The following is a 20,670-nucleotide window of genomic DNA, read 5'->3' as shown; positions in this document are numbered from 1 at the left end:
TGGCAAAGAAGCGAGCTGCCCACCAGGCTCACCTTACAAAGCCGTCCTGTCCAGAGAAGAAACAAGCCTTCCGTCGCGCATGCAGCCATCTTCAGCGCAAACTCCGGGAGATCCAAAATGAGTGGTGGACTAGCCTCGCCAAACGAACCCAGCTCAGCGCGGACATTGGCGACTTCAGGGGTTTCTACGAGGCTCTAAAGGCTGTGTACGGTCAATCACCCCAAGTCCAAAGCCCGCTGCGCAGCTCAGACGGCAAAGTCCTCCTCAGCGACAAGATCTCCATCCTCAACCGATGGTCAGAACACTTCCAATCTCTTTTCAGTGCCAACCGCTCAGTCCAAGATTCCGCCCTGCTCCAGCTCCCTCAACAGCCCCTAAGGCTAGAGCTGGATGAGGTCCTCACCCAGGATGAGACATATAAGGCAATCGAACAACTGAAAAGTGGCAAAGCAGCAGGTATGGATGGAATCCCCCCAGAGGTCTGGAAGGCTGGCGGCAAAACTCTGCATGCCAAACTGCATGAGTTTTTCAAGCTTTGTTGGGACCAAGGAAAACTACCTCAGGACCTTCGTGATGCCACCATCATCACCCTGTACAAAAACAAATGTGAGAAATCAGACTGCTCAAACTACAGGGGAATCACACTGCTCTCCATTGCAGGCAAAATCTTCGCTAGGATTCTACTTAATAGAATAATACCTAGTGTCGCCGAGAATATTCTCCCAGAATCACAGTGCGGCTTTCGCGCAAACAGAGGAACTACTGACATGGTCTTTGCCCTCAGACAGCTCCAAGAAAAGTGCAGAGAACAAAACAAAGGACTCTACATCACCTTTGTTGACCTCACCAAAGCCTTCGACACCGTGAGCAGGAAAGGGCTTTGGCAAATACTAGAGCGCATCGGATGTCCCCCAAAGTTCCTCAACATGATTATCCAACTGCACGAAAATCAACAAGGTCGGGTCAGATACAGCAATGAGCTCTCTGAACCCTTCTCCATTAACAATGGCGTGAAGCAAGGCTGTGTTCTCGCACCAACCCTCTTTTCAATCTTCTTCAGCATGATGCTGAACCAAGCCATGAAAGACCCCAACAATGAAGACGCTGTTTACATCCGGTACCGCACGGATGGCAGTCTCTTCAATCTGAGGCGCCTGCAAGCTCACACCAAGACACAAGAGAAACTTGTCCGTGAACTACTCTTTGCAGACGATGCCGCTTTAGATGCCCATTCAGAGCCAGCTCTTCAGCGCTTGACGTCCTGCTTTGCGGAAACTGCCAAAGTGTTTGGCCTGGAAGTCAGCCTGAAGAAAACTGAGGTCCTCCATCAGCCAGCTCCCCACCATAACTACCAGCCCCCCCACATCTCCATCGGGCACACAAAACTCAAAATGGTCAACCAGTTTACCTATCTCGGCTGCACCATTTCATCAGATGCAAGGATCGACAATGAGATAGACAACAGACTCGCCAAGGCAAATAGCGCCTTTGGAAGACTGCACAAAAGAGTCTGGAAAAACAACCAACTGAAAAACCTCACAAAGATAAGCGTATACAGAGCCGTTGTCATACCCACACTCCTGTTCGGCTCCGAATCATGGGTCCTCTACCGGCATCACCTACGGCTCCTAGAACGCTTCCACCAGCGTTGTCTCCGCTCCATCCTCAACATCCATTGGAGCGCTTTCATCCCTAACGTCGAAGTTCTCGAGATGGCAGAGGTCGACAGCATCGAGTCCATGCTGCTGAAGATCCAGCTGCACTGGGTGGGTCACGTCTCCAGAATGGAGGACCATCGCCTTCCCAAGATCGTGTTATATGGCGAGCTCTCCACTGGCCACCGTGACAGAGGTGCACCAAAGGAAAGGTACAAGGACTGCCTAAAGAAATCTCTTGGTGCCTGCCACATTGACCACCGCCAGTGGGCTGATATCGCCTCAAACCGTGCATCTTGGCGCCTCACAGTTTGGCGGGCAGCAACCTCCTTTGAAGAAGACCGCAGAGCCCACCTCACTGACAAAAGGCAAAGGAGGAAAAACCCAACACCCAACCCCAACCAACCATTTTTCCCCTGCAGCCGCTGCAACCGTGTCTGCCTGTCCCACATCGGACTTGTCAGCCACAAACGAGCCTGCAGCTGACGTGGACTTTTACCCCCTCCATAAATCTTCGTCCGCGAAGCCAAGCCAAAGAAGACATGACTGGTAAGCTTTGTGTTTTATCAATCTGGTTGATTACTTCCAGAAGGGGAGGAATTAATAAATCTTTAAATGTTTTATAGAATTCTATTGGGAATCCATCCTCTCCTGGTGTTTTATTGTTCAGTAGTTTTTTTTATTATCTCCTGTATTTCTTCTATTTCAAATGGTTTTGTTAATTTATTTTGTTCCTCTGTTTGTAATTTCGGTAGTTCAATTTTAGTTAAAAATTCATCTATTTTATCTTCTTTCCCTTCGTTTTCAGTTTGATATAGTTGTTCGTAGAATTCTCTGAAGTTTTCATTAATCTCCGTTGGATTATATGTGATTTGCTTGTCTTTTTTCCTTAATGTCAATACCATTCTCTTAGTTTGTTCTGTCTTAAGCTGCCACGCTAGAATTTTGTGGGTTTTTTCTCCTAGTTCATAATATTTCTGTTTTGTCTTCATTATGTTCTTCTCCACCTTATATGTTTGTAGTGTTTCATATTTTTTTTTTATCTGCCAATTCTCTTCTTTTAGTTGTGTCTTCCTTCATTGCTAATTGTTTTTCTATATTTGCTATTTCCCTTTCCAACTGTTCTGATTCCTGATTGTAGTCCTTCTTCATTTTAGTTACATAACTTATTATTTTCCCTCTGATGTACGCTTTCATTGCGTCCCATAGTGTAAACTTATCTTTCACTGATTCCGTATTTATTTCAAAGTACATTTAAATTTGTCGTTCAATAAATTCTCTAAAATCCTGCCTTTTAAGTAGCATGGAGTTTAATCTCCATCTATACATTCTTGGTGGGATGTCCTCTAACTCTATTGTCAATAACAGGGGTGAGTGGTCCGATAATAGTCTAGCTTTATATTCCGTTTTCCTAACTCTCTCTTGCATGTGAGCTGATAACAGGAATAGGTCTATTCTTGAGTATGTTTTGTGTCTGCCCGAATAATATGAATATTCCTTTTCCTTTGGGTGTTTCCTCCATATATCCAAAAGTTGAATTTCTTGCATTTAATTATAAATTTGGTTACTTTGTTCTTTCTGTTAATTTTTTTTCCAGTTTTATCCATGTTTGAATCCAAATTAAGATTGAAATCCCCTCCTATTAGTATGTTCCCTTGGGTGTCTGCTGTCTTCAAAAAGATATCTTGCATAAATTTTTGATCTTCTTCATTAGGTGAATATACATTGAGTAAATTCCAAAACTCCAAATATATCTGACATTTTATCATTACATATCTCCCTGCTGGATCTATTATTTCCTCTTCTATTTTAATTTGTACATTTTTACTGATTAATATAGCTACTCCTCTATCTTTTGAATTATATGATGCTGCTGTTACATGTCCTATCCAATCTCTCTTTAATTTCTTGTGTTCCACTTCAGTTAAGTGTGTTTCTTGTACGAATGCTATATCAATTTCTTTTTTCAGTAAATTTAGCAGTTTCTTCCTTTTGATTTGGTTATGTATTCCATTAATATTTAAAGTCATATAGTTCAACATAGCCATTTCATACTTTGTTTATCTTTCCTTTCCATTTTCTCATCATCACCTTTCCTTCTTATCCATTTCTGCTTTCTTTTTTTGAACACATTATAAGACAACATTTCTAAAACATAAAATATTTCCATTATTCTCCTATCTAAAATTCCTTTAACCCCACTATCCCCTCCCCTTAGGCAGGGCACTAAGTGTTGTTAACATGGATTTCACCAAGGCATATGGAATTTAACAGATAAATGCAAAGTGATGCATTTTGGGAAGTTAAACTACAGTAGTTTTTTGAGGGATGTTTTTGTTCTCTCGATGAATTATAAAGGAAACTTGGTATTAATGGAAATTCTGTATTTATGTATTATTAATTATGATTTTTTGTATAACAGATATGTGGTTGATATATGATTTTAATATTTGAACTTAGTTTTAAAGTGGATTTCATTTGTTAAATACATGTATTATGTTTGATTTAAATATATGTATTGATATTTTTTTGTTAGTAATTTTTTTTGTTGTTAAGTTTTATCCTTTTTTTGTAAGTGGGGTTTTTTCTATTTTATTTACAACATTGTTAATTAATTCTTCACTCTTTATTTTGGGGGGAGGGTTGGGCTAATTTTAGATTAGACGATTAATGTGTTATAATTATTGGGGGGGTTAATTTGTGTAGTTTAATGATGTAGTATTCTAATTTTTATTATCTTATTTTTATTATTTCTTTAAATGTAATTTTTATTCTATTCATGTTATAAAATTTTAAATAAAGTTTAAAAAAAACTACAGTAGGTCATCTAATCTATATTTGTGCACGTATGTCTGTTTGTCTATTCTCCATGCAAATCAATATGGAACAGTCTAGAAATGTCCAAGGTTCAGTAGGGGTAACATTGGATGCTGAATGTCATGACCACATTGAAATTAACCTTTTAAGGTCATATGAATTTTAAAAGTGTTTCTTGACCAGCTTGTACTGACTTACATGGTGTTTATTATATAAGTATTTACCAGCACTGACTTGCATTAATTGTGGTAACTTTGATGTTGAATATCATTGACCACGTTGAATTTAACCTTTAAAGTCATATAAAGTTCAAAAAAAAATTTGAACTTGCACCAGGGACACAAGTGGTCAAAGCAACACCAGGCCTGCCTCAGTGCTTATGCCTCCAAACAAACAAGGAGCAGGAAACTGAGGAACAAGGTCAAGCCCGTCTCAGTGCTGATGCCACCAAGCATTCCATGAGCAGACAACCAGAGTCTACTGAGGAAGAACAACACGAACAAAAGCCACCAGCGAAGGGCAGCACCATCTATGGCAGCCAACTTGCTAAATGCTGCATTCAATTACTCAAATGACACTGAGTATTCTTCCATTTATGCAGTTGGAATTGGCTCCATGTCAGAGGCAATGTCAATATTGTGGAGCAAAGTGGAAATCTGAAATGCCATCGATAAGTCGTTCGAATGGAAATTTTAGCATACCTCTACTAGCCAAACCTCCACAGCCATTGAAAATTCATCCTGTGGTGAAAGCGATGTATGGAGGTTTGCCCTCATTTAACTAGACTGGAGTGCTAAATCTTGATTAGGGCAAACTTGAGAGTATTGTGCACAGTTCTGGTTACCATGCTAGAAAAAAAGGGTGATTAAATGAGGGAGGGCGTAGAAAAGATTCACAAGGGGATTGAATTATATGAAGAGATTTGATTAAGTGGGCCTGGAGTAATGGAGCCTTAGTAATGATATGGCAGGTGTGTAAAATTATGGAAGGCATAATTTCCTGTGGAAATTCCTACAGGGCAAAGTTTAAGGTGAGGGAGGAGTTTTAATGGAAATCTAACAAGTATCCCCCCCCCCCAGAATAGTTGATACTGCAATAAGTTACCAGAGAAGATGGAGGCAGTAACAGTATTAAAGAGGCATCTGGGGCGGTACTTTTATAAGCAGGGCATTAAGATACAGAATGAATGCAGGCAAGTTGGATTAGTAATAGAGACTGATGGCCACAATAACATGGGCTTATTTCTATCCTATACAATTCTGACTCCATTCCAAGAGTGGTCATTTCGACTATGATATGATTTGCAAAGTTACGAAACGAATTAGAAAAAACGTAACTTACTTGCGTTGAACCAATCCTGAAGAAGTGATCTTGGTCTTCGTCCCAGCCCACTCTCTTGGAAGCGCTGAGTCACAACCCAGAGGAAATTGCAGCTGGAATCAATTTAAACCCTGCTGCTCAACATTTTAAAGTCTCGCCTGTTCATTTGTGGGACTTCATCATCGGCATTTAAAACAATGCAAGCAACTCTCGTCAAACTTGCGCCTCGCTCACTGAAAAGTATAAACCTGCCAAATTACCAGACGTGGCCAGCTCCTTCGACTGGCGCGTGCGCATTCGCATGATGTGATCTTGGGGAACGACGCGATCATGAGTTAGTTATTGCGGGTCACCTCCCATTCAAACCTTGCCCGACAGTCCCGGGGGAGCCGCCAGGCAGCAGCTCGGGGCACCGCGACCCCCGCCCCCGCCCCGCTTGTTGCCCCGAGAGCCGCACCGCGGGAAGGAATGGAGAAATCCCGGCAATTTGTGGCGCTCCTCTTGGCTGCCCTGTGGCTGGGAACTCTCTCAACGGCCGCTGTCTTGATCTGGGTCCTTCATTGGAGAGGGGGTCTGGCGTGGGACTCGGGACTGCTTGAATTTAACTGGCATCCAGTGCTCGGCACGATCGGATTCATCGTCATCAGCGGATTCGGTAAGTCGGTTTGGGGGCGCAGGGGAGGGTCGTGTGGCCACCTCATAAGCCGAAGAGGAATCGCTGTAATATCCGCGCTGAGTCCAAGGGCCTCGTTCCAGAGATCAACAGGTTTTCCTTCAAAAGAGTCATAACCAGCCTAAATCTTTGTATCTATTGAATCGGATCGAGTCTGTTACCGGGTTGGTGTCAGCCAGTGCGGTAACTCATGGTGTTTCCCCTCCCCTCATCCCGGGCCAGATCAACCTTAGTAATGTTTTTCTACTGAATGTTACTTGGTCAATCGGAATTCCCGCGGATCTCTGAATGTAATGGCAATACTGTAGGAGTGAGAAAAACAACGAGCTACCAGCCTAAATGTATTGACATTGATACATGGGGTTAAAGTGATGAGTTACTGAGCTGAAGTCCTTTTTACATTTTCTCCTTTTCCTTTAAATGACTACTTCGTTCTCAAAAAGGTTATTGATATAGGTCCACAAATACTAATGAACACAATATTGTAGCTAAAACACCAGAAAACTGACAAAAGCAGCAACTCTATATAAAAAACCCCCAGCCTCAACGAAAACAACAGGATGTGCTCGTAGCGGGGGCAGATGAAACCACTGACCTGAGTACATTAGAAGGATCAAAAAGTAAATTAGCATCGACTAAAGTCTTTTAGGGATATTGATACATGTAAACTGGGCTTAGAAACATGTTTTCGTGGTTATAACTAACTACAAGGATATTTTTATTTAAAAAAAATTTCTGCTGAAACACTGCACAAAAGTTTAGAGTCATTCTGATGTCACCCTGTGCGGTCCGTACCCTCCCCTCTCCTCCCAGCACCCCCCACCCTCCTAGTGACACCAGTCTGATACTTTTCATTAGAAATATCCACATCTTTTAAAAATAGTAAATGAGATGCAAAATCAACTTGTAAATTCAGATAAACATAGTAGTGTTTGCAATGTCCTTAATTTTGTGTGTTTACCAAAACTTACTAGACAAAGAAAACTAATTTTGTTCATTAAGATTTTATGCTTTGATAAACATCATTGGAAGTATGAGTTATTTATTTCCACGTGTCAGCTCCTGTTAATAGACAAAATTCATTGGAAAACCTCCTCTGAGAAGGATTTCAAATGGAGCTGAAAGTGATCTTATCATTACCACATTTTCAATCAAATTAAACTATGAATAAAATGTTAGGTCACAAGTCTGTGATTTGGGAATTTTATGTAACTGCAAATTTACTTCATGCAGTAACAATATTTAAATTTCTTTCAGCTCTGATCGTTTATAGGCTGCCCTGGACATGGAACTTCAGTAAATCCCTCATGAAGAACATTCACGCTGGCTTGAATACTGTAACCTTTATTCTTATGGTTATTTCACTTGTGGCAGTTTTTGACTTTCATAACTCCAAGAAGATTCCTAACATGTACAGTTTACACAGCTGGATTGGCCTGGCAGCAGTTATTATGCATGCTTTGCAAGTACGTTCAATCTAAATGCAAACCACTTTAAAATGAAGTCACAGTACAGTTTAACACTGAGTGGTGAACAGTGTGTAAATAAGTTACTTTTACACTAGAACAGTGGAGGTTTATAGATAGGAGGCTATTAGTGTTGGTTCATTGAAAGAACAAGCTATAACTATTTATTTCTTCTGGATTCAAATATACATGGAACCATTTTATTTTCAAACTGATTTGTTTTCATTAATCCATTATACATTTAATTCTCTTAATCTTCATTTCAGTTATTATTTTAAATTGACTATGCCTTTCTTCTGACGCCAAATAAAAATTTGTAAAAACGTTGCAATTATTAACTCAGGTTTTTAAATGATGGGACTGAAAATGAAATAATCTAGTGGAGGCACGAGGGATGACTTAGATACCAAATCAATGCACCATCAATTTTGCAACAGAGGAGACAGGGAAATTTATGGTGTAGCTCTTGCTGTAGAGAGAAACTAAAAAAAAAATCTAAATGCGTAACAAAATCATCCTGTTTGGATGGGAGGCAAAAAGTCATCACAGAAATAAAGGGATGCTGTTAAAATGCATCATTTCTCACCGGATAGAGTAAATGAGCATTATTTAGACCTCAGTTGGAATATTGTACCAAATTAAGCTGCATTTAATGAGAAAGGAACAAAAAGCCTTAGAAAGGGTTAAGAATGATCTACTAAAATAATGCTTGGAATTTTAGATATGTGGAGAGTCCATAGAAACTCAAATTTGTCTTAATGCAGAGATTAATCAAGAAAGATCTGGAGTTCTTGACACTGCACTTTATAAATGGTATTTTAGTTTTACAAGGTATAGGGCACAAATTCATTGGGAAATTATCAATGATCCTGAATATGAAATGTGAAGTGATTTGATTGAAGATTCTGAAAGAATATGATCAAGATAGTGGGAGAAAAAAATGGATCTATCGGGAGTTTAGGGCAAGAGACATAATGTTATATGTGGAATTGGGTAGAAATGTAGAACAGACATACAAGGTATTCTCCATTTTTGTATTTAAAATAGAGGCCATAATTATAAAGATGTTTGATAGCATTAATAAAAGGAAATGATTTCTAAAGGTAAGATGATCTCTAACCAATAGTTAAACATAATTAGAAAAGGAATCCAAGAGGAGGTAAAGAGAATTATTTTAATGCAGTTTGGCCAGGTTCTGGAATTCGTTGCCTGAAAGGATAGAGGAGCTTTAAAAATGAATCAATGGAAGCAAAAAAATAATGAGACCAAATGGCTCATGCTTTTGAGGAGTTAAAATGGGCAGAATAGTCTCCTTTGCATTGAATGTGAAGTAACATAGGTGAGGGCATCCTAATAATAATGCTAGCGGGGGTGGTGGAAGGGCTAAACTTTTCCATTTCCTCATCAATGACCCTTTGAGCCCTCTTTTGAAAATTTCCCACTTGTAATTTACTGTATTCTTAACTGAATTATGTGTGGGAAAGACTCCTTCCCTATTTGAACTTTTTTTTGTATCTGATTCAGCACTTTTTGACTCTACTTTTTTTACACACAAAATACTTTTCATTTTTAAATGACTACAAAATCAATGCTACTTGTCACCAACTTTCCTATTAGAGCAACCATTAGTCATCCTCAAAACCTTTCAGAATGCATCCCATTTCTGTTCTTATCTTAGCATACTTTAGAAAAATAAGTACAGGTTACTTGATATTCTCTAGGTGTACAAAACTTCGGGATTATTTAAGATGGGGTAAATCCTGTAAGAAAAGTTTTACTTCTCAAGAAAGCTGTTTATTTGTCTCTCAATATAAATAAGGAGGTTCTGGGAACCAGGTCGAAACTCCTGGATGGCATATTGCCTCCCAGGTGCCAAGGTCAGGGATCTCTCCAGTCGAGTCCACACCATTCTCAAGTGGGAGGGTGAACAGCCAGATGTTATGGTTCATGTTGGTACTAATGACACAGATAGGAAAAGGGATGAGGTAGTTAGGAAGGAAGCAAAAGGACAAGGTTAGTAATCTCTGGATTGCTGCTTGAGGTTAAGAATGAGGAAGTGCTGGGTCTTCTCAAAAATATCAGGATTGTTAAGTCACTGGGACCAGATGAGCTATACCCCAGGTTACTACAGGAAGTGAGGGAAGAGATTGCTTGGGCATTGGCAATGATCCTCCCTGGCCACAGGGGAGGTATCAGAGGATTGGAGAATAGCAAATGTAGTCCCCTTATTTAAAAATGGTAATAGGAAGAATCCTGGGAATTATGGACCAGTGAGTCTCATGTCAGTGGTGGAAAAACTATTGGGGACAATAGTTAAGGGCAAGATTTATGAGTATTTAGAGAAGTGCAGTTTTATTCAGGGATGGTCAGTATGATTTTGTGAGGGGTAGGTTGTGTCTCACGAGCCTAATTGTATTTTTGAGGAGGTAATAAATGAAATTGATGAAGGTAGAATGGTAAATATGGATTTTAGTAAGGCATTTAGCAAAGTCCTCCATCGTAGACTTGTTCAGCAAGTCATGAGGTATGGGATCCATGCTACCTTGACTGTGTAGATTCATAATTGGCTTGCCCGCAGAAAGTAGAGGATAGTAGTAGATAGAATGTATTCTGGCTGGAGGTCAGTGACTCAAGAGTTTCACAGGAATCCGTTCTTGGACTCCTGCTGTTTGTAATTTTTATAAATGACCAATATAAAGAAGTGGTTCAATCTGAGTAAGTGTAAATTGATGCATTTTGAAAAGTCAAACTTGAAGGCAGGATTCTTAACAGTGTGGAAGAACAGAGGGATCTTGGGGAATAATTCCATAGCTCTCTCAAAGTTGCAACAAAGGCTGATAGGATAGTTAATGCGGCTTATGGAATGCTGGTCTTCGTTAATTGGAGGATTGAGTGTAAGAGTTGCGAGACAATGTTGTAGCTGTAGTGTCCGTGCTACTGCGAAGTGTGGAAAGAATTACACACACTCAAGAAGTCAACGTCTGGTTTATTGCACTGGCAACTTGACTTGTATTCTCTCCCTGCTGCGGACGACAGGAGTGACGTCACGGCAGCTCCAGCCTCTGATTGGTTGGCGATCCTGCCGTTGCTCCCCACCGTGCGGATTGTCACACGGGATGACGGTCGTTGGACCCCGCGGGGTCTTCATGGTCACTGCGTTCGTCAGCCATCTTGTGTACCGGGTCGCGTCGCAGTTAGCAGGTGGCTACACAACTCCCACCCCCCCACCCCAGAACCAGCAATCAGTGGCCTACCTCTGCATCGCTTGGAGCTAATGTCCTGATATGCAAGCTTGAGGCAATCAATGGTGAAAGTCTCTTCCTTTCCGCCAATATCCAACACACACGTCGACCCACTGTATTTGACTACTTTGTACGGCCCCTTGTATGGTTGTTGCAGAGATGTTCAGTGTGCCCCCCTCTGAATGAAAACGTACTCACAGGTCTAAGTTTTTGGGGACATAGGACTTTGCGTGGCTGTGTAGCAGAGGCTGTGGAGGGGCTAGAGTATCCAGTATTTCTCTCAGTTTTGTCAATGAAGGTACTTGGCAGCAGCCAAGAACTCCGCTGGTATCACCAAAGGCACGCCGTACACCATCTTGACTGCTGAGGTGTTGAAATCTTCTTTTGGTGCACAGTAGATCTCCAGGAGGACCCAGGGTAACTTGTCTGTTCTGTTTGGTTTCTTGAGCCAAGCCATCAAGGTCGCCTTTAGGTGCCTGTGGAACCACTCCACCAAACCGTTGGGCTGAGGGTGATGCGCCGTGGTGTGGTAGAGCTCGGCTCCCCGCAAGTTGGCTAGTGGTGCCCAAAGGTGTTAATCAGTGCCCTGCACAGGTCTCGGTGGTTGTGTTGGCCAGCAGGACCACTTCTGGCCACCTTGTAGAGTGGTGTTGTAGGAGGTATCTCACCCATGGAATACTGTTAGCGCCCCTACTATGTCAATGTGGACATGGCTGAACCTACGTCCCACTGGCTCGAAAGACTGGGGGGGGGGGGGGGGGTGCCTTGACGTGTGTTTGAACTTGGAACGTCTGGTAGAGTGTGTAGGTCTTGGCCCACTGAATGACCTGTTTCTGGAGGCCGTGGCAGACAAACCTACTGGCTGTCATTTTGACAGAAATTCTAATGGCCTGGGGTGCCAGGTTGTGCACCGTGTCAAAGACCTGCTGTCTCCATGCTGCTGGCATGATTAGGCAGGGTTTTCTGATGGAGATGTCGCAGAGGAGTGCCTGGTTACCAGGGCCGATGGCGACGACCTTCATCCTGAGCCTGGAAACTGCCATTCAGTTTTCCGGGATCTCAGAGACTTCCTGCTGTGCCTTGGCTAGGGCTATATAGTCTACGCCCTGGGACAGGACCTGGATGGACTCAAATCGCAGGGTGTGACAGTGCATTGGCTACCACACTGGTTTTCCCCACGATGTGTTGGATGTTTGTGGTGAACTCAAACACGTATGAGAGGTGTCGCTGCTGCCTGACTGACCACGGGTCCGAAACTTTATGGAAGGCAAAGGTTAACAGTTTATGGTCTATGAAGACCCTGAATTGTCTACCTTCCAAAATATACCTGAAATGCCTGACTGCCAGGTATAGTGCCAATAGTTCACAGTCAAAAGCGCTGTATTTGAGTTCGGGTTGCATGAGGTGCTGCTAAAGGCCAGAAGCTCCCATTGCCCTCTGACCATTGGCTCCAGTAAACCTCCTACCACTGTGCTGGAGGAGTCTCTTGCGAGAGCGGTTGGTACCTCTGGCCTGGGGTGTACCAGAAGGGTGGTGTTGGCCTGTGCGTCCTTAGTCTTCTGGAACGCATCTGAAGCTTCATTGTCCCAGATAATGTCTTTATTTTTCCCCGCCACGAGTGTGAAGAGATGCATGATGTGGGCTGCTGCCAGTATGAAACGGTGATAAAATTAATCATACCAGTGAATTCTTGCAGCCCCTTCACTGTATGGGGCATGGCTAAATGCCAAGCACCCTCTACCTTTTCAGGCAGAGGCTTTGCTCCGTGCTTGTTAATTCCATGCCCCAAAAAGTCATTAGTTTCCAGTCTGGACTGGCACTTAGCAGGGTTGATTTTTAGTCCGAATTCCTTTTGCTGGGTCCACAGCTGTCTTAGATGAGCTGCATGCATTGTGTGATTGCGTCTGGTGATGAGAATATTGTCCAAATAAATGAACGCAAATGTGAGATCCCAGCCCACTGCATCCATCAGCATCTGGAAGGTCTGGGCTGCATTTTAAGTCCACAGGGCATTTTCAGGAACTCAAAATCCATGAGGGGTAATGATGGTTTTAGGGTTGTCATCGGGATGGACCAGAATCTGGTGATTGTCCCTGATGAGGTTGACTTTTGAAAATACCTGTGCCCCTTGTCAGTTAGCAATCAATTCTTGGATAAGAAGCACAGGGTATCTGTCCGATGTGGTGGCCTCATTGAGGCAGCGATAATCACCACATGGCCTCCACTCTCCGGCTGCCTTCAGTACCATGTGCAGGGGGAAGGCCCAGGGGCTGTTGGAGCGTCGCATTATCCCCAGCTCTTCCATTTTTTAAACTCCCCTTTGACAAGGGTGAGCTTCTCGGGGGGCAGGGGGAGGAGGTGGACCCTAATGTTGAGCGGAGGGCCCTTGAGAATGTGGTGCCTTACCCCGTGCTTCAGTTTGGCAGAGGAAAATGTGGTGCCATGATCAAAGGGAACTCTGCCAGGATACATGAGAATGTGTTGTTGGGCAAAATAACGGAGTTGGGCGGGGCAGGTAACTTGGCTCCCTCCAGGGGCATGGTTTGAAAAGTCCTGGTGTGCACCAATCGCCACCCTTTAAAGTCCACCAGCAATCAATGGGCTCATAGGAAGTCTGCTCTCAGAAGTGGTTGCGCCACTGCTGCAATCATGAAAGTCCACGTGACCTGATTGCTGCCGAAGTGGATAGGGATGCCTAAAGTTCTTATGGTGGAGCTGTTAGCTGCCCTCAGTGCTGGGCCCGGCTTGTCTTTCTGGGTGTCGCAGGCCCAGGGGTGGGGGGGGGAAAGACACTTATTTTGGCACCTGTGTCAACAAGGAAGTGCCTTCTGGACAGAGAGTCCCACATGTGGAGGAGGCTGTCATGTCATTAATGGCGGTTGGCCATGGCATTTCCCTGAAAGGTGCAGGGTGGGCAGCATCGATGGGTCCTCGAACCTCATCATTGGTGGGTTGGGGAGGATCCACCTGCCTCTCAGCTTCATGTGGCCTCATTACCAGCTGTGTGTGGGGCCTAGCGATTTGCTCCACTAATGTGCCGCTGGCGACGACCTGAGCCCGGAAACTGCCATTCCTGGGGTCGCTGAAGTCCTCATCGGCAAGCAAGAGTCGGATATCCTTGGGCAGCTATTTCAGGAAAATCTGCTCAAACGGACAAGGCCTGTGTCCCTCAGCAAGAGCGAGCATCTCACTCAGGGCGGATGGGGCCCTGTCCTCCAAGTCATCCATATGCAACAATCTGGTGAAGCTTTTGCACCTTGAGAGTCCGAAGGTGCAGGTTAATAGCTCCTTGAGGGCATCACATTTGCTTTGCTCTGGAGGCTGCCACAGGAAATCGACGACCCCTTGCTGCTATGTCCTGGTCGAGTGAGCTCACCTTGTAGTAGTAATGTGTAGTGTTGACAGTAATTTGTTGGAGGTGGAACTGGGGCTCAGCCTGTTCAAACCATGCGTGTGCCTGTGATGGTCAAACCGTTAGCAGTTTCAACGAAACCACGTGAAGAGCTGCCTTGTCCGTCATCTTCGAGTCACCTAATGTAGCATGCGTGCTACCATGAAGTGTGGAATGACACACACCCAAGAAGTCTAAGTCACTGGCAACTTGGGTTATATTCTCCCTGCTGCCTAATGACAGGAGAGACATCAAGGATTGGTCAGCATTCCCGCCGTTGATCACTGCTTTCCGCTGTGCAGGTTGTCATCTGGTATGAAGGTTATTGGCCCTCATGGGCTGCTACACACTCTATAATAAACTCTGGTCAGCCAACACTTTGTAGACTGTTCAGTTCTGGTTGTCTTATCACAGGATGGATGTGGAAGGTATGGAGTGGGTGTAGCAATTTACCATGATGTTGCCTGGATTGGAGGACATGCAATGTTAACAGAGTTAGGGCTTTTCTCTTTGGAGCAAAGAAGGAAAAGAGGTGAATTAATAGAGATCTATAAGATTATGAGGCATAGATAGGGTGGAAAACCAGCACCTTTCACCTGGGATGAGAGTAGCAAACACCAGTGGAGATTTGTACAAAGTGAGGAAGGTTTTAAGAGAGATCAGGAATATTACCCTTTTTTTTTTAATATACAAGAGTCATGGATGCCTGGAATACATTGCTGGGCTGGGGTGGGTGGAGGGGTGGCGTTGGTGGAGGATGGTGCAATAGGTACATGGATGGAAGAAAAAATAGTGAACTACGAGGTAGGGAAAGTTTAGTTTGAGTAGTTTTGTATTGGTCAGCAAAACATGGTGGGCCAAAGGGCCGGTACTGTGCTGTAATGTTTTAGGTTTACATACCTAATAGTTGTAGAATGTCTTGAGTAGATTCTTGTATAATAATAAACTTTGTTTCTACCTTGCAGGTAGCATTAGGGTTATGCATTTTTTTACTGCCATTTACTCCTGTATACATAAAGGCATTTTACATGTCAATCCATGTGTTCACTGGTCTCTTCATCTTTGGAATGGCGATTATTGCAGCTGAAATGGGAATAACCGAGAAACTTATTTTTACTCTGTAAGTATAAATGACTCTCATCTTATTTTGTCTGAAAGGTGTATCACAGCAGTCACTATGGATGCAGAGTGGTAAGATATACTGCACTGAAATAAACGATTTGATCTATGGGGCACATGTCCATATTTCCATTTCATCTCTCATTCATGGATAAATAATTTCTTAGCACATTTTACCAAACATTAGAATTTACACTAAATATATATCTATTTTAAAGCAATTTCAGCACACGTTTATTTTTACACACAATATAAACCTGGAATAATTTAAGGGTTTCCTGCTCAGCCAATCTGAAATGGTATGATATCGTAAGAATTCAGAGTACCTGGAACATCAAAGGGTGACCAGATAATTGGAAAGTAATGGGTTAAATACACAATTTCTTTAATCCACACTTCCTTCAAGCATAATTTGACTGGATAAATGTTTCAGTTTTGTCAGTCTTAATTGCAAACTTAACTCTTATTCAATGTTTTTTTAAAATTTGTTTTTTTTTCAATGTTTCCGCTCCAACATTATAACAAGTGATCAATACTCATTTCAAAATTAAAAACTCTATAATTAGATTGAAATAAGCAACTTCAAATGTGGCAAGCATATTCAGAAGACAAACTTCTGCACTGCAGGAACTTTTTAAAAACGCTATCCACGATATGTTACCCTGAGGTGGAAGTAGCAGAAGCAACAGGGAATATGTATTTCTAATCTTAAGACTAATGTAGTCTATCCTCATCCATATTCTGGCTTTTGTAAAGTGTGGTTTGTTCTTTAAATTGTACCAGCTCTATATTTTGAGAAATGATGTCTATCAAAAACTTATTTAAATGTTAGTTTAAGAATTTTATATTGTCTGTGAAAGCTTCACTCCCAGATGAACTCAATACCTTCTACGCCCGATTTGACCACCAGAACAAGGAAGAACCACTGCACACCCCCATGTCCCCCGATGATCCTCTACTTTCAGTATCCAAGAGTGTGACATGTGGGTTGGCTTGAGGAGAATGAATCCAAGGAAAGCATCCAGTGCAGATGGAGTCCCTGGCCAAGTGCTGACTAACTTGTCAATGTATTCAACATCTCACTCTGTTTCAAACTGGCCCCAATTGTACCTGTTTCCAGGAAGAGTGCGGTAACCTGCCAAAATGACTACCGACTAGTGACACAACCACAGTGAAGTGTTTTGAAAGACTGGTGTTGAAGCATTGTCAGCTCCTATCTAAGCGATGACATGGATCCCGCAACAACAGGTCTTATGGCAGATGCCATCTCTCACTAGCACAGTAGAACACTTGGACAGAAAAGACACATTCATCAGGATGTTCTTTATTGATTACAGTTTGGCATTCAACACCATCAAAACTGATCAGCAAACTCTAAGACCTGAGCCTCAATACCCCACTGTGTAATTGGATCCTGGATTTCCTCACCTTCAGACCACAAGCAGTGAGTATTAGCAAGAGCATCAACTTCACAATCTCTATCTACTGGAGCACCATAGGGCTATGTTCTTAGACCCCTGCTTTATTCACTTTACACTTGATAGTGACTTGGTATGACAATAACACCATCTACAAATTTGCTGCCAATCCCATGGTAGTGGGTTTTTAAAAAGGAGCGATGAGTACAGGAGAGAGATCAAAAAATTGGCATATTAACACCAACCACACACTCAATGTCACAAACTCAAGGAGCTGATTTTGGACTTTAGAAGGGGAAAAGCAGCAGAGTATAATCCAGTGATCATTGGGGGATCAGAGATGGAGAGGATGAGCACATTTAAATTCCTGGGAGTCACTATCTCAGATGACCTTTTCTGGGCCCAACACATGTATGTCATCATGAAGAAAGCATGTCAGTGCCTCCACTTTTTCAGGAATTTGCGGAAGTTTGGTATGATATCAAAAATCTTGGCAATCCAAAAGAGGTGTATTGAAAAGTGTGCTGACCAGCTGCATCAAATTGGTGTGGGCGCACCATTACCACCAAGCAGAAAGCACTTCAAAAGGTAATGGATGCAGCTCAGTACATCACAGGCAAAACTCTCCCCACTATCAAGAAAATCTACATGGAATGCTGCCATTGGAGAGCAACGGCAATCATCAAGGATCCACACCACACAGGACATGCTCTATTCTGGTTGTTGCTATCAGGAAAGAGTTGTAGTTGCCACAAGACTCCTACCCCCACCCTCAGGATTAGTTGCTACCCCTCCATCATTGAACTCCTAAACAACAAACTGAGAGACTCATTTAAGGACTCTTATTTTGCAAAGTATTTATTATTGAAGAAGGGTGGCATGGTTGTCATAGCTGTATTGAAAAGTGTGCACCCAGCATGGGTTGGTGAAGGGAAAGTCATGTTTGACAAATCTTGTTGAGTTTTTTGAAGAGGTGACAAGTGGATGAAGGTAGGGCAGTTGACATGATCTATTTGGATTTTAGTAAGGCTTTTGATAAAGTTCCGCATGTAAGGTTAGTAAGGACGGTTCAGTCACTAGGGATTAATAGAGAGATAGATGGATTCAGAGGTGGCTGGAAGATAGACAGCAGAGAGTCATGGTGGACAACTGTCTGTCAGGATGGAAGCCTGTGACGAGCGGTGTGCCTCAGGGATTGGTGCTGGGTACCCTGTTCTTTTTCATTTATATTAATGATTTGGATGAGGGGGTGGGTAACTGGGTAAGCAAATATGCAGACAATATGAAAATAGGGGGAGTGGTGGATAGTGAGGAAGGTTTTCTTGAATTACAGAAGGACTTGGTTTGTTTGGCTTAAAGATAGCATATGGAATTTAATGTAGACAAATGCGAGGTGCTGCATTTTGGAAAAAATAACCAAAATAGGACATATGCAGTTAAGGGGAGGGCATTGAGGAATGCAGAGGAACAGAGGGATCTTGGAATTCTGGTACAGAGTTCCCTGAAGGTGGATTCCCATGTAGACAGGGTGTTAAGAAGGCATATAGTATGCTGGCCTTCATAAATTATAGCATAGAGTATAGGAACTGGGAAGTGATGCTGTGACTGTTTAAGGCATTGGTGAGGCCAGGTTTGGAGTATTGTGTTTAGTTCTGGTCTCCAAATTATAGGAAGGATATAGATAAAGTGGAGAGGGTGCAGAGAAGCTTTACAAAAATGTTGCCTGGCTTAAAATACCTAGAGTACAGAGAAAGATTGAAGAGACTGGGACTTTATTCATTGGAACGTAGAGAGGGGATTTGATAGAGGTATTTAAAATTATGAAGAGAATAGATAGACTAGACGTGAGTAGACTCTTTCCCCTGAGAGCAGGGGAGATTGGAACAAGAGGGCATGTTAAGAGTAAGGGAGCAAAACTTTAGGAGAAATGTTAGAGGATGCTTCTTCACTCAGAGAGCAGTGGCAGAATGGAATGATCTTCCAGAGGAGATAGTTGCGGCAGTGTCCTATCGGTAATTTAGGGGAAGGTTGGATGAAGGTTGGAGGGGGGTAAACTAGTACAGTTGTTCAGTGAACCGGCATGGACTCTAAGGGCCGTCATGGCCTGTTTATGCGCTGTAAACTGTTATATGGTTAGTGCAAAGCCTTTACAGCACGCACTGTATGTAAGGAGTTTATACATTCACCCTGTGTCTGCATGGGTTTTCCCCAGGGGCTCCGGTTTCTTCCCACCATTCAAAATTGTGCTTGGAATGTAAGTTAATTGGGCGTAAATTGGACAGCACAGACTCGTAGGCCAAAATGGCCTGTATGTCAAAATTTATTTTTTAATTGTTACTTTCTCTGTAGTTTGTTTGCATTTCTTTCTTTGTTAACATTTCTCTCTTTTGTAACATATCTTTTCTTGATTATTGCACTACCAATAAATAGAAATTCTGTCTGGCCTGCAGGAAAAAGAATCTGAGTTGAATGTGATGTCATGTATGTACTCTGACAATAAATCTGAACTTTGAAAGAGCTCATTGTTTAAAAAAAAGCGACATTTGAAATAATTATTCTTCATTTCTTGTACTCCCATGCTCCCCTCCTTAATGCAACACTTGCCCACTTTTAGGATTGTTTGTCATTTTTGTACTTGATTCCATTTATGAACTTGAAAATGCCTCAGACGCTCCTAAAATTAGTGTACTTTTAAAAATTGAAATGCTACAAATCCTGAATTTGGATTAGTTATTAGTAAATTTTCAAACATTTTTAGAATACAAATTGGAATATGTATTCAACAAAAGTTCAATTTTCACTAACCCCATTATATTTCATATTTTTCCAGGCGCTCTGGAAGTAATGTCACACTTTCTTATTCCCAGTCACCTCCTGAAGCTATGTTAGTCAATGCCCTTGGAATTTTCATTTTAGTTTATGGAGGATGTATCTTCTGGATTGCCACACAATCAGAATGGAAACGTCCTCCAGAACAGGTCAAGGATAACACAAGCACTGAAGAAGCACCTACCTTAAATAAAACAAATGTTCTTGAAGGCAGTATGGACTGCGATTTAGAAAGCACGCCAAGATTGAGACAAATCAACTTAGAAGATGTGGGGCAAAGAGCAACATTCTAAGAAATTGTCATTTGTTGTATTGCTACTTTGAGTTTTTTTTTAGTAAGTTTTTAGAACGTTGAACATCCATTAATGTTAACTGAGCAAAAATAGTCAGAATATTACACTAAGAATATTTTCTTTGTCATATAATTCAGTATTATCAGTGTTAAACATTTATATTTCTCAGTATTTCCTTCATTGATAATGTACAATTTTCCTTGCATAAATGTAGTTATAAAGTATCGAAATGCTACGAAACAATGTAATAGTTTTGCTTGTATCCAATATAGTCTGAAATGTGTTGTAAAGTACATATTTTTAATATTTTATATAATGGAAAAAATGCATTTAAGTATTACAGTACTTGAGAGAACATATCATTTACCTATTGCATTATGGTGTGGTACATGCATCAACTCCCTATTTACTTATTTATAAATAAAAATATTGCATGCCCCTTAATAA

At 42.0% G+C, this 20,670-nt stretch overlaps 2 protein-coding genes and 1 long non-coding RNA gene across 3 annotated transcripts in view; 1 reads left to right on the top strand and 2 right to left on the bottom strand.

The window, feature by feature from the left end:
• The window catches only part of LOC138762143 (uncharacterized), a 21,017-nt gene extending 14,625 nt beyond the window's left edge, over positions 1-6,392 (bottom strand). Inside the window, exon 1 of the long non-coding RNA XR_011356770.1 lies at positions 5,814-6,392. This is a non-coding gene — a long non-coding RNA (uncharacterized lncRNA). The remainder of the gene's footprint in view (positions 1-5,813) is intronic.
• On the top strand, positions 5,877-20,670 carry cybrd1 (cytochrome b reductase 1). The gene is made up of 4 exons (XM_069935601.1): positions 5,877-6,447; positions 7,723-7,931; positions 15,530-15,684; positions 19,932-20,670. Exons 1-4 carry the CDS (start codon positions 6,261-6,263, stop codon positions 20,221-20,223), a joined length of 843 nt encoding a protein of 280 aa, XP_069791702.1. The 5' UTR covers positions 5,877-6,260; the 3' UTR covers positions 20,224-20,670.
• umps (uridine monophosphate synthetase) overlaps positions 14,401-20,670 on the bottom strand; it is a 30,971-nt gene continuing 24,701 nt past the window's right edge. The window contains exon 7 of the mRNA XM_069935590.1: positions 14,401-15,647. The gene's annotated coding sequence lies outside the window, so the exon portion shown is untranslated. The remainder of the gene's footprint in view (positions 15,648-20,670) is intronic.

Source organism: Narcine bancroftii, chromosome 4 (genome assembly GCF_036971445.1).
Source record: "Narcine bancroftii isolate sNarBan1 chromosome 4, sNarBan1.hap1, whole genome shotgun sequence".
NCBI lineage: Eukaryota > Metazoa > Chordata > Chondrichthyes > Torpediniformes > Narcinidae > Narcine > Narcine bancroftii.
Note: the sequence above shows the minus strand (reverse complement) of the source record. Positions and strands in the feature narration are given on the sequence as shown.